The sequence below is a fragment of the Rattus norvegicus genome, chromosome 8 (genome assembly GCF_036323735.1).
Source record: "Rattus norvegicus strain BN/NHsdMcwi chromosome 8, GRCr8, whole genome shotgun sequence".
In the NCBI taxonomy this organism is placed as follows: domain Eukaryota; kingdom Metazoa; phylum Chordata; class Mammalia; order Rodentia; family Muridae; genus Rattus; species Rattus norvegicus.
In genome coordinates this window covers 51,801,576-51,815,276 of record NC_086026.1, presented here as the reverse complement: position 1 = coordinate 51,815,276, position 13,701 = coordinate 51,801,576, and the positions used below count along the sequence as shown (strand labels likewise).

Sequence of the window (13,701 nt, the reverse complement as noted above, 5' to 3'; positions counted from 1 at the left end):
TAGACGAAAAAGGAAACCATCAGTGGAGTGACCCTGCCCCGGTCACTGTGCCTCAGGAGACACTTGGGTCCTCCTGACCGACCTGCCAACACTAACTTGCTTTTGGAACACCCTTTGGAACACAAGGAGCGAGCACTGTAGTAAGAGCCAGGGCGCTGGAGCGGGGCTGTCTGGAGGATGCTGTGTGCATTTCCATGAAAACCACAAGGTCGGCTGCCTGCTGGGCCATAGCAGCCAGCACCAGCTTTATGCAATGGCCCCTCTTCTGCCATGGCTAAAATCCAGACAAACTGTTCAGAGATGCTCAAGCCTCCTTGGCCAAGCGAGATCCCCTCGCGTCTTCTTACAGGCCATGCTGGAAGCGCTGGCCCAAGCGCTGGCCCAAGATGTGACTTAGCCTCATCTTTCTCTGGCCAATTAGCCGCTGCATTTATCTTTGCCTCTAACTCGCTGCTCAAAGGACTCAGGCACGGGGGAGCAGTGTGACACAAAAGGCCTCCCCCTTCAAGTCTTTTAAATGGCCACCAAGAGTTGGGTCATGGGAGCTTTCCCCCTTGTGTCTCAAATAGCAGGAGTTTTAATTTGCTTTCCCCAGCAGCTCTCGGGTCATCTTTCTTTTTATAATTTGCACCAGTTGGCTTTCACGTGCGCCTAAAGAGACGAGAGGACTGTGGAACAAGCATAGAGATGGAGGAGGAGCGAAGGAGGAGGGGGGTCTTTTTTCCCAGAGACCTCTGAAACTGGCAGTAACTGCCAGCACTTTGGTCTCAATTAAAATGTACCAGACAACACGCGGGAGGCTAATGTAATCCTTTTCTGCTTTGTTATCCTATTAAAATGCACAAAATTTCAAAGAAAGGGAACCGATGCTTACCCTACTTTTAATCCAGCATTACAGCTCAGACACCAAGACCAAGAAGGATCCTTAACACTGAGGTAATGCCTCCCGTCTTGAGCCTTCTTAACCAGGCCTTATTTGGATCTTGTTGAACCAACACCCTTCCCACTTCTCGTCATAACCTCTTTCCTGTCCCCACATGAAGCTTGGCAACCTTTCTGCAAGCACTGAGAAGTAAAATGGCAGATCCCGATCCCATGGAAGACTGGAACAACAAAAAAGACCAGGCTCCCCTCCAAGCTGTTTTCATTTTGCCTGGTTCTCTCTCTCTCTCTCTCTCTCTCTCTCTCTCTCTCTCTCTCTCTCTCTCTAATGTATTTTATTTGTTTATTTTCTCACTCTGCTCCTATAAAAGGAAATCTTGTTAGCCATTCTCAGATGTCAGCATCCCCATGCAAGGAGATTGGATTACCAAAGGCTTCGTAGAACAATCGCTAGACAAAAGGTGGTGGGTGAACTCCAAGGAAATTAAATACCTTTATCTTGAAAAACATGAGCTCGTAATCAGGGCTTCAAAGGAAGACAAATACTCCATCAGGCTGTGAAAATCGGGGTCCCCTTTCGGGGTCCCCTTTCAAAGAATGGCAAAGAGGCAGTGCTGTTGACTTTTAGAACCCTTGGGTAACAGGAAGCTTGCTGTCTGGCACGGTGGGAATGAAAGCATAAGACATCTTAGCAAGAGTGGGGTGGGTAGAGGGGGGGACTCTGGGGATGCTTCCCCCCCTCTTTCTTCTTACAGGGCCCAGAGAGGCTCTGCTTTGGTTTCTTTGGAAAGCTCTGAAGGTGGGAACCAGTCTTTGGGAGTCCAGGAAGCACCCTCTCCCCACCCCAATCAAATCAGACTTAACCCTGGGAGGCAGAGAAATACCAGAGGGGTTGTCAGAAAACACAACAGGACCAGAAACAGGGATAAATGGTGACCTGGCCTGTCCGCAGTCAGGAAAGGCAGCCATTCTGAAGGCCGTACTCCCCTCTGTCTGGAAACTAAGCCAAGTTAAGCTGACATCATGTTCTGCAAGTGAGAAGGGGTTCCTGAAGTGAGCTTGTAGCCTGAATGTAGATTCTGTCACCCTTGCCACCTTGGAAGTTATGGGCAGTAAAGGCAGTTTCAGGATGCCAGATACGTTCTTTGAGCATCTATTGTAATGGAGGGATCACAGAGTGACCGGAGATCTGGTGTGGTGTGAAGGAAGGTTGAGGCTTTTAATCTAGATTTGGGTGTGGAGCCTTGGGCGATGCATTTAAATTCTGTACTTTTGTTCCCTTGCCAGGAAAATGGAGCCACAAGTGATCAAGGGCAGCTACAAGGTCAAAGTTAAAAGAGTTTTCAAGGGCAGAGTTAAAATTGTTAGCATGGAACCTTGTTCACAGTAAACACTCTTAAAGGGAACCTTCATATTTTCAGAGAACATAACGTTGCCATCCGATTTATTTAGAAATTACCCGTTAGCGGTGAATAGTTGGACAGCCCAAGTTCTCCGTCTTTTTAATGGTTTTACGTAGTGGGGACAGTGGGCCTCTTTTCTAGCCTGTCTAATAACTGGAGGAGATTGCAAACGGTTTGGAAAGTGAGATGTTTGAGCTTGTATTATGGAACGTGATGAAGTGCCTCTCCCGTAATTGCAAGATAGTCAAATGCATCTTACCGTTTGTATCCTTCTTCCTTACTTTTCTCCAACTGTCCTTTCCAGAATCTGCTGGATCTAAGTGAAAGATGTCACCGTGAGGGCAAGCAGAAATGCTTTCTTCTCCATAGCGCCAAGCACTGCAAATATGATGGTTACTGGGAAGGCCATGTAGGTCATTCTATACACGCTAGAGGAGGAGCTGCTGTTTCCAACAAAGTGTGCCATGGAGATGGCCCTATCTGATGGGTCCACATGGCTGTAGGGGGTGTGGCTCTAAAATGACGGATCCAGGAATCTATGTTTGCATCAGATCCTCTTGGAGAGTCTGACACAGCTCAGAGCTTAGCGCTTAGTACAGTGCCCAGATCATGGAAAACGCACCATAAAGATTTGGTCATCAGCATCGAAGAGAAACATATGGCATCACCTATCGAGATCATGACACTTGTCCATCCTTTATGTCCGTGTGGTGTAGCTGCCCCTCACCCACCTACAAACCATTGTTCCAAAGGAGAAGAGCAGGGCGTCATGTCTCAGGTCCAGATAGATGCACTGTTGCTTGGAACTCCAGGCTGGCTTTAAGGGCTAGGAGTTAAGTCTACCGGCATCTAAGAAACGATTCTTAGCTAAGGGGAAAGGAAGAAGGGGCGAGTGGGTGAGTAGGCTTTGAGTCTCTTCACTGCGGTGTCTCCCGATGATGTCTGTTCCCCAATCACATTCCAGAGATGGAGAAAATAATCCATTTCCTTCCATTTGGGAGCTGGTATTTGTATTTGTGGGCAACCTGTGAGTGGCACCAGAGCTAGCGTTTCACCAACCGGGGATCTGCGAGGAGAGTCGGAGTCTATCTCAGCTAATGTGTGCTGATTGCTGAAGCACAGCTGAGGCTCAGGCTCCGGGTGTCAGGAGGGAACCCCAGTTTTAAAGCCATCTGCCTAGATGGCTTATGCACTGTCCTGTGTACTGGATGGGGCAGAAGCAGTGACTAGATGATTTCCTAGTCCCTCTCGCAGGTGCCGAGGCATCTGTAAGGGTGGCCAGGATCTTGCGAGCTGGAGCAAACCCCTCCCAAGCCCCAGCTGATGAATGGCTGTGTGCTGTGGAAGGCATTCTGGGGGGATGACTGATGACAGTGTTAAACAGAATGGCCTAGCTCTCTGGATGTGCCCCTCCCCCAACTCCATCTGTTTCTCAGCTCCCACTCTGCCAGCAATCTATTCTTGCTTCTACTTTCCAGTAACTTCCTAAAGGCATGGCTGGTACACAAGCCTGACTCTGATGAGGAAGAAGAGGCCACTCAGCCAGGAGTTGGCATGCTGGAGCCAACACCGATGATTAACAGGTTGTCTGTGAAAGTCGAGAAGCTGGGAAAGAAAGACTGGGCCGTTTGGTGGCTCCTGGCCTCTACCAGCATCATATTAAAGCCTCAGCTCCTTCCGAAAGTGTCTAGATCAAATCAGAGTCAGCCACCCAAGCACAGATCACATGTTCCTTTCTTCCCCTCCCCCACTGATCTAACATGGGGATCTGTGCCACGGCTTAGCCATGCCAGTGTTCTGCCACCTTTGGAAGGTCTGGACCATCCCACTGGAGCCTTCCCTGAAAGTTGCCGCCGTTTATTGTCACCATACACAGCGTTTGATGAGGTCACAATGCAGATCCAGAGTTTTGTATACTGTAGGCCTCTTCCTCTGGGTCTCTTTCCTTCTGATCTTTTATTTTCCTTCGTTTTGTATGTAGGTATATGTGGGGTGTGTGTGTGTGTGTGTGTGTGTGTTCATGTGTTCTCATGAGTACTGGGGCATCAGTGCCTGCATGTTTGTGTATGTAGAGTCCCCATGACTGATCTAGAATCTTCCTTGATCATTTTCTACCTTTTCTTCTTAAGGTTATATCTCTCAATCAAACCCAAAGCTTACCGATACTGCAGTTCTGCCTATGTGGCTTCCTCTTTCCAAGGCTGGAATTACAGGCAAGGGAACACACTCATAGGCAATGATGTAGGATTCTTGGTCTTGGACTCAGGCCTTCCTGCTGGCACAGCAAGAGCTTTAACTGCTCAGCCACCTCTCCAGTCCCCCCTTATTTTTTGTCTGGAGCACCTGCTATAGGTCATATCCTATAGTTGTGGGGCAGAGAGTTACAAAAGTCTTCTTCCCAGCGAATTTAGTCTAATGGGAAATCTAGATTCATAAACATACCTAGCACGATTGTTGTATTCACACAATTAGAACGATACATAATGTGTTATTAGTGAGGCACAGAAGCAGCAGAGCTGACAGAGTTGTGTGTGATCAGATAAGCCACAGAGATAAGGTGGCCCTGAGTTCAGTGATAATGGATGAGGTTAGCCAGGTGTGTGTGTGTGTGTGTATGTGTGTGTGTGTGTGTGTGTGTGTGTGTGTGTGTGTGTGTGTATGTTAGTAAAAACCCTGGACGAGTTATTTTTGCACCATCTATTAGCAGATAACCTGACAGACACATCTGTGGGGAGGAGGATTTTAATTTGATTTTCAGGTTTCAAGAAATTTCAACTCCCTGTGGAGGGAAGGCAAAGGAACAGTTCAATCCACTGAAGCTTTAAAACAGCCATTCTCAGACGTCCTAATGCTGTAACCCTCTAATACAGTTCCTCATGCTGTGGTGACCTCCCCAACCATGAAATTATTTCCATTGCTACTTCATAACTGTAATTTTGCTTCTGTTATGAATTGTAATGTCAATATTTTTTTGGAGACAGAGGTTTGTCAATGGGGTCATGACTCACAGGTTCAGAATGGCTGCTTTAAGCCCTTCGAAGAGACAAACACTCACATGGTGGCCAACCTGGAAGCATCAAGAGGTTACTCAGAACACAGAGGGGGCCTAGCCTGCTCGTGATGCCACCAGCTGGAGACCAAGAGCTCAAATGCCTGGGCCTGTGGATAATATTTCAGACCCAAAGCCACAGAAGTGCTTGAAAGGAGTCAAAGTGCTCAGACAGGAGCACCAGATCATGCTGGGAAATGCAAACACTTCGGTGTCGCTAGCGATGATGTCACAGGTTTTACATTTTGAAAAGATCAGTTTTATGGAGGGTGGAGTTGAACAGAAAATGACTACATGCAGATGTCATTTTGAAGTTGATACAGTAGTCCAGGCAAGCGTTGGGTAAGACTTGAAGCAGGAAGGTGATGGGATGGATAGAGAGGAGGAGGAGGAGAACAAGATAAAGCCAGCAGGACTTGGTAATAGCCAGTGCCTGGAGGAGAGGCAAGAGACCGAGAGCAAGCCTGGGTGACCGGTGAGGTTGGAAAAGGGCATCAAGCAGTGGTTTTATAAAGAGCCAAGCAGGGGAGTGTGATTGACAGCATCCAGTGCTAAGAGAGACTGTGTAAGATCAAGGCTGGGAAATGTCCCTGAGCTGAAAAGCAAAATGTAGGCAGTGATATCAGAGGAGCAAGCCACTATCAAATGCAAGGGCAGCATGTGGTGGCAGCATATGAGGGCTAACTAGGACTCGCAGAAGGAAATCCTGATCAGTCAATTCATTTTCTCCTTCAGGGCCTAAAAGCTTCTCAGGTGTTCAAAATTATGTTTAAGGTCTGCAAAGAAAAATATTGGCTTCCCAATGCACAAAGAAAACTTGCAAAATTAAATTAAGACATGTTTAATTAAATATCTCCAAAATGGAACATTGTTCCAACTTCATTAATTTTTAAATTTAATATTCATAAAACTGCATCTCATTTAGACACAATTTTGGGGTTAGATTTTCTCATTTTACAAACACTCCCTTCTATGCAGTGAAGGCTGAGAAATCACAGCCAATTGTCAATTAACTATTTCTTTCTGCTCTGTAAAACCAGAAGCAAAAAAACTTTTAAATGCATTTGGTTGTAAGATGTTGGGTGCATTTTACTTCTACCTGCTTTTATGAGATGTGTTCTAGAGTGTATGTGTTTTAGAGTGTCTTAAAATGATGCTGATGTTGACAGCTCTGGTCAAAGGAATTGGAGCAGTCAAGAGTCTGAGAAGGGAAAGACATGAACTGTAGAGAGCCAGTGAAGAGGGGAAGATGGGGAGGTTCAGGAGATAACTTCTGGGGAAGTGGGGGATTCAGGCTGGGCACAGGTGACAGGCCCAGAGAGGAGAAGCAACACCCTCCCAGAAACAGGAGGGGAAAGAGGTCCTAGTCTTCTTCTCCATTTTGGGTAGTTCTATCTTCAAGTGATGGGGTTATCTTGAAGTGTCCCAACATGACCCAAGGACTCCTTTTACCTGGGCAGAAGGCCATCCTTATCATCATCAAAGGCATCTTTCTTGACTGGACTGGCTGGAGAAGCTAGTGCTTTGAGAGGCCATGGGATGTAATACTGCCCCTACAACCTCCTCACCATCTCTTATCCATGGGCTGGAGCACCAGCCTTCAAACCCCAACCAGACCCTTGGGTATACTCTTTCTTTCTTAAGAGACCCCTTATGTCTCATCCCCCAATCCACATGGATCCTAATATTTCTATACTCAAATGGCTTTTGTCCCCAGTGGCCCACGTGAGAGAGGTTGGTATTTAAATGAACCCAAGCTAGTTTCCTCCCCCATTTTTAAGATCTCTGCCTTGGATTAATTGGGACAGAGGCCCCTGTGTTGACTGGTATAGATTTGGAAAAGCTGAGCACATGATTCTGCAGACCAGAGTGCATGATCTGCTAAAAGTATAGATTGTGTGAAGCCTCAGGTTCACTGGAAGCAGACCATCATCTGGGCAGAGAATGCCAGTATGCCGGGTTGTTTAAAAAAAGAAAAAGAGAGGAACAGACACCCATCAGGTTCTTTGTCACGAAAAACCCAAGGTATCTTGAAATGTCCAGGTAGCATCCAATTCCTGTTCATTTCTGTGGAGCATCTTATGTGGTGCATAACTGGCCTCTCCTAACTACAGAACAGCCCCATGCCCCATGACAACCAGAGATCAGACTTGAAATAATTATAAACAGAATAGGACTTAAGCCTTCCAGTCACCAATTTCTTAGATAGAAGAGGCTTTTGATCCATTGTTGTAGCCTCCATTCAATCAAACATCTCATATGTTTCAGACACTCCTCGAAGTTTAGTTTCTCCACAGCCAAAGAAAGCATCAAGTTATGTGGCTGAACTCGCCAAGCTGCAATGAAATGGCCATAATCATTCTACCAAATATGTATCAGGATATCTTTAGATATCTTACTAAGCTATGAGGTTATGGCCCAACTTTAAAGAACTTAAAAATGCATAAATGTTTCCTGTCTTAGTTAGGATTTCATTGCTATGAAGAGACACCATGATCAAGGCAACTCTTAGGAAGGAAAACATTTAACTGGGGCTGGCTTACAGTTTCAGAGGTTCAGTCCATTATCATCATGGTGGGAAGCATGGCATCATACAGGCAGACTTGGTGCTGGGGGAGCCAAGAGTTCTATACCTCGATCCAAAGGCAACCAGGCAGAGATAATCTTCCTTACAGTGGGGAGCTTGGGCACTAGGAGACCTCAAAGCCCACCTACACAGTAATACACTTCCTCCAACCAGGCCACACCAGTTCCAACCTCCTTATAGTGCCACTTACCCTAATAGGGCCAAGCCCATTCAAACCACCACACTCCCAGAAATAACAATTTGAAACTAGTTGTAGGCCTACCCAGGGGAAAGTCACCTGAAAAGCTTATTTCAAATACAGAATTCTGGAGCCAGTGAGATGGCTCAGTGGGTGAAGGTGACCATTGTCACACCTGATGACCTGCATTTGATCCCCAGAGCCTACAGAGTAAGAGGAAGGGGGCCTATTCCTGAAGGTTGTCCTCTGACAACATGTGGCACCTATGCGTGAGTGTGTGTGAGTGTGAGCATGTAAGTGCACACACTGAGGCACAAATAGATGTAAGAAATGGTGACTAAAATACAGAACCCATCTGCTGAGGAGGTACTGATTCAGTAGATCTTGGGGAAGGGCTAGAGATCTCTATTTCAAGTTATCCAGGAGTGTGTGATAGCAGCCAAGTTTGCGGTGCACTGGTCCAGTGGTGGTTTAAAAAAAAGTCTTACTTTCCAATTAAGTTTAATATCAATTTAGTCACATCTCCCAAATGTCCAGCTCTAGAATTATTTCAGGGTTTGGAATAGTGACTGGCTGGTCATCCCCTGACCTGGAAGTCTAACATCTAAACTTCTGTGAAACCTGAAATTATTTAAGCATATGCTCAAAAGCCTCAGGTTTCAGGGTGTTGGAGTAAGGGTGACAAACCCATAATAGGCTGGCTCTGGTGAGCGTGATTCTTTTTATCTCCCTAGATCCCAAAACACATTGTTAAGGAGATCAGCTAGAAGTTTCTGAGTTTACGGTATTTTGGTGCCAAATCAGATTGTGCCTATACCCCTCCCTTAAGACAATACCCAGCTCCCAGCCCAGTACTGCTTCGAGGTTTCTCAAACCCCCTCCATTTGCAGCTAGATCTCCCTGCCTCAATTTACAGCAGCCATCCTGCTTCTCTTTCAAAGGATGAATTAAATCTCTTCCAGGAATGAGTGTGGGTGTGACCATCTCCAAGACTCCTTCTGGTTGTTTAGGTGATCTTGAATTTCAGTGCTGTGTCTTCCCCTCCCTCAAAGTAACAGCTGCTTCTCGTCACTCTCTTCCAGGCCTGGGAATGGAGAATATTGGTGGAATCTTTGTGGTTCTTATTTGTGGCTTAATAGTGGCCATTTTTATGGCTATGCTGGAGTTTTTATGGACTCTCAGACACTCAGAAGCATCAGAGGTAAGCCTCCGAAGACTTCCAATGGCACACCGGCCACAGCAGTGTGAAACACCCAAGCTCCTGCAAGCATTTCAGACAGGACCTGTGGAATGCTTCCAGAATGTACACAGGATGGTACAGTGGGAAAAGTGTCAGTCCCCAGAGTAAAAGATCTGTGTATAGCACTGTCACGTGTTGATTGCATAACCACAGAAAGGGCTCCAGATTGTCCTTGGACAGAGCCATCAAGTTAATTTTGAGGAAAGATGTTTTATGAACAGCAGGCTTTAGTATAGTACCGTGGGGGTGTGTATGTGACAGTTTCTCATGTAAGGTATGACCTCAGACCTTCCATTTCGACTGTGTTTCTACCGTCCGTGCAAAAATCCTCAGAGGAATCCCAACTTGAGGAACCAAGAGGTTCATTTTCTACCTTAGAGATTTTTAATAAATTTAATTCTCTGGCTGAGGCTTAGAGACTGGGTTAATGTCTACTTCCCATCTGTGGAAAGTGTGAGAAGAATCAATGCTTTCTTCCATGGGTCCTCCCTCCCTCCCTCCCTTCCTCCCTCCCTCCCTCCCTTCCTCCTCCCTCCCTCCCTAGAGAAGATGCCCAAATCCTTAATGTGTGCATTATGAGACTTCTTTTTAAAACAATGCATTAGCCCATCAGCTCTGCTCTGGGTATTCTTTAACCTCCCTCCTTTGACGGTACTGACAACACCCTGGAAGCTTAGGGGCTCCACCTCCTAGGAGACTTGGACTCGGCCTCACTGCCCGCCAGTCTCTTGCCTCTCCGTGCAGCTTGTTCTTCTGCCCTCTGCTTTGCTTGAAGAGAGCTTGATTTTCCTTCCCACTTCCCCCAAGACATGAAGAGTAGCCAGCCCCTATGTACATCCCCCTCACCTAAAAACAATATGCATCAGGCCAGTTGCTGATGCAGCTGTAGCTGGGGGTGCTACGCTCGCAGTACCTGTACCTGATCCTACCACTCCTCGTCTCTAAGACCGCTGACCCTCTCTCCAAACCCCACAAGTGGGCCCTAGTTATTCCTTTTAAAGAGTAGCAATGTCACCATCCTCCTGAGCTAAGGACATTTGATAACAGGATTACTTCTCACTTCCTTGGACACTCACTTCCTCTCTGCCCTTGACCCTATGCTAGTCTGGCTTCTGTCCACCCCTGCTATGGAGGGTCTTTGCCCTGTTGTCTGACCCCTTCAGCAAAGAGCAAACCAAAGGGGACACGCCCTTCCCAGACTCTCCTCCCTTTTCATTGCTCAACGTCAGAGCTCATGGGTCCCCTGGTATGTCTGCTTCCCATTCAAGTCCCCCCTCCCTTTGCCCATTCCTTAAATTCTGCTAATGCGCACGTATTCCATGTGAACCTGATTGGGTGTGTCTTTCATTCCCCATAAGACCTTCCCCATTTCTTCTCCTGCCTTTTACTCTGGACCAGAAGAACCAACCACCCTTCAGCCACTCCAGCACGAATATATCCCCGACATAAAGTATTTACACGCCATGCCACAGCCACTCTAGACTGGGGGGGTACTTGAATGTGAGGGCTGCTCGTTATCCCTGTATTTCCATGGCAAACCACAGTGTTTGACCCACTGTAGACGGTAAATGAACGTTGTTACATCCTTGTCACATGTGACGGATTAAGCAGGTGGCAAGGGGGTTGTTGCCATAGTAATTATTAGAAGCACAGGGGCCTAGTGTTTTGCCAAGAGTCTCTATTAGTGACAGTGATGGGTCTAGAATCAGGGATGAGAGCTTTTCGGCCACATTCTACGAGCTGATATATGCAGCTGCTTCACATGGGCTGTTTCTCCATAGAGCTTAGGCAGGATCTGGACTTACATGGAAATTCCACGACTCTCAGACCGCTTGGATGGCTAAGATGAAGAGGAGGCTGTATTGGTTATGTGGCTATGGTACAATATTTGTCCCATACATAGAACACAAGAAAGAGGCATCTTCTGCCGCCGTGTTCCAGGAGTGCCACCGTGACCTCAGAGATGAGAACTCAGCCAAGTATGCTTTGGTTTCAGGGTTAGACAGGTTTAAGTTCTAATTCTCAATAGGATAGTCATTATTCAGTTCTTCATATATATAATATTATATATATCTAATATAATATTATATAATATAATATTTCCTGGGATCCAACCTATATATCTTCAAAGTGAGTATTATAATATTAGTAATAGTAACAATAGTAACACAGGTTTATAATTCTTTATCCATTGGTTACCAGACCCCAAAAGCTAGACTGGTCCAAGCCCTTTGTAAGTTTGATACAAAGACAATTCTTCCACAAAGCCTAACTAATGTGTGCAATTTTTGTTGCATTCATTGTGAACACACAAACATTTTGCTGTAGAAATAGCAATGAGCTCAAATATGGAGTTTGTCCTAGCCCCATACAGCACTGGGACAGTGCAATGCCTTTTCTAAAATCTGGAATATTCTGCATTTTGAGACACAGCTGGAGTCAAGCATTTTCTATTAGGGCACGGTGGACCTTCAGATGTACAACTGTTTATGCAGGTGGTTTTCAGGGTGCATCGTCTCCAACCATTGGCAACTGCATTCAGGACAGTTGTAAAGAAGTCAGGGCTTGTGATGGCCTTTAGGCATGGTAGGACTGTCATGTTGGTGGAGATGAAAGAGAGAATAGGGAAGAATAAGAGGCTGTCTCCTCCCAACTGTTTCCAGAATGTTCCTTTCCAGTTCAGACAACTCAATTGGGCATGGTGGGTAAAAGGCACAAGAGCCTTTGAACTAAAGACAAAGTGTTCATGAACAGATGACGGTGTTTTCAAATACCAGGCAGACTGATGTTGGAGAGGGTTTTTAAGTAGGTTTCAAGATCCAAATTTACCTGAGGTCAACAGATGAAATTCTCAGTGGTAGAAGCTAAGCAGAATCGGAGGAAGCAGTTTTAGTGGGAATGTGCCAAAATGGCACCGTGACTTTCCCAAGATACTGATTGTTCTTTGAAGGTGGTTAGAGATCGGGCATCATCTGGCCGGGCTGTTGAATGAAAGCTACTGGGGGACTTTTGAGCCTCAAGCAGGAGTGGGAATGAAGCCTTCATTTAACCTTTTAACCTGAGATGAGAGGCTGTCCCATCATCCCGTGCCGAAGGAGGCTCATGAGGACAGCTCTGAGTGGCTATCTGTGACTCTGCTGTCTCCCCCAGGTGTCTGTGTGTCAGGAGATGATGACTGAGCTGCGCAGCATCATCCTGTGCCAGGACAATATCCATCCCCGGAGGCGGCGCTCTGGAGGCCTGCCACCCCAGCCCCCGGTCCTGGAGGAGCGCCGGCCCAGGGGTACAGCGACGCTCAGCAATGGCAAGCTATGTGGCGCCGGGGAGCCGGACCAACTGGCGCAGAGACTGGCTCAGGAGGCCGCCCTGGTGGCCCGAGGCTGCACGCACATCCGCGTGTGCCCGGAGTGCCGGCGCTTCCAGGGCCTGCGGGCTCGACCGTCGCCAGCGCGCAGCGAGGAGAGCCTGGAGTGGGACAAGACCACCAACAGCAGCGAGCCTGAGTAGTGGCGGCGAAGGACCGTGGAGCCAGGCGGGGAGGCGGGAGGGCTAATGTTACAACCTCCTTCTCTCCGGATTGAAGATTCAGTGACTTTACAAAGCGACGAGAGCCTGATGCCCCAGCAGGGGGCGGATCCCGCCCTATCTGAGACTTGCAAACACGTGGCAGAGACATTGTCCCTCTTGGGCACAAGGACCCATCTCCTCCCAGAGGGTCTTTCCCTCACATTCAAAAACATGGATTCTGGGTAGTGGGGCCCTGCTGAGAGAGCAGTCCAAGAAATTGATGGTGTCATCAGTTGGATTACCCCCTAGGAAGGGGCCATTGTACCCTGGGTCTAGTTCTTACAGGAAAAAAAAATTAAACTCAACAGGGAAGTTTTTTTTCTGAATTTGTATATTTTTGTTAATGTCCTTTTCTTTCCTCTCCTGTTTTCCTTGTCTTTTCTGGTTTCTGTTTTAAGGCTCACTTGTTTTGTGCTTTGGGAGGAGTATGGGTTGGGGATGGAAGTCTGACACCTCTATATCTTTTAATTTTAGGTTTTGGAGTTGCAGGTGCATAGGGTTTCAGGTGCTGACTCTGCCCCCCCCCCTCATGTGGTGTTTGCTGGTCTCCCTGAGCATAGAGAGCCTTGGATAAAAGTCCATCGAACCAACTTTTTAAATGCAACAAACAAACAAACAAACACAAACAAAAAAATTGAACAAACCAGTCTGTAGTCTACCTGGAGATACCTTGAAATTCCTGGGATTCTAAGTGTTAATCTGGCTTTTCTTTTTCTCCCTCCATTTTCATCTCTGAAAACAGAAGGAAGACAGGATCTGTAAAGCATGCTGAGTACTGTGTAAGGAGAAGGAGGT

General features: G+C 46.8%; 1 protein-coding gene across 8 annotated transcripts in view; it reads left to right on the top strand.

The window, feature by feature from the left end:
- Positions 1-13,232, top strand: part of Grik4 (glutamate ionotropic receptor kainate type subunit 4) — a 426,707-nt gene extending 413,475 nt beyond the window's left edge. For 7 of the 8 annotated variants that reach the window (XM_063264893.1, XM_017595455.3, XM_039080793.2 and 4 more), the window contains 2 exons: positions 9,182-9,300; positions 12,490-13,232. In XM_063264893.1, the coding sequence (XP_063120963.1) occupies positions 9,182-9,300; positions 12,490-12,846 (476 nt within the window). In that variant the 3' untranslated portion in view covers positions 12,847-13,232. The remainder of the gene's footprint in view (positions 1-9,181; positions 9,301-12,489) is intronic. The other variant, NM_012572.2, reaches the window with a different exon arrangement.
- Positions 13,233-13,701: the final 469 nt, after the last annotated feature.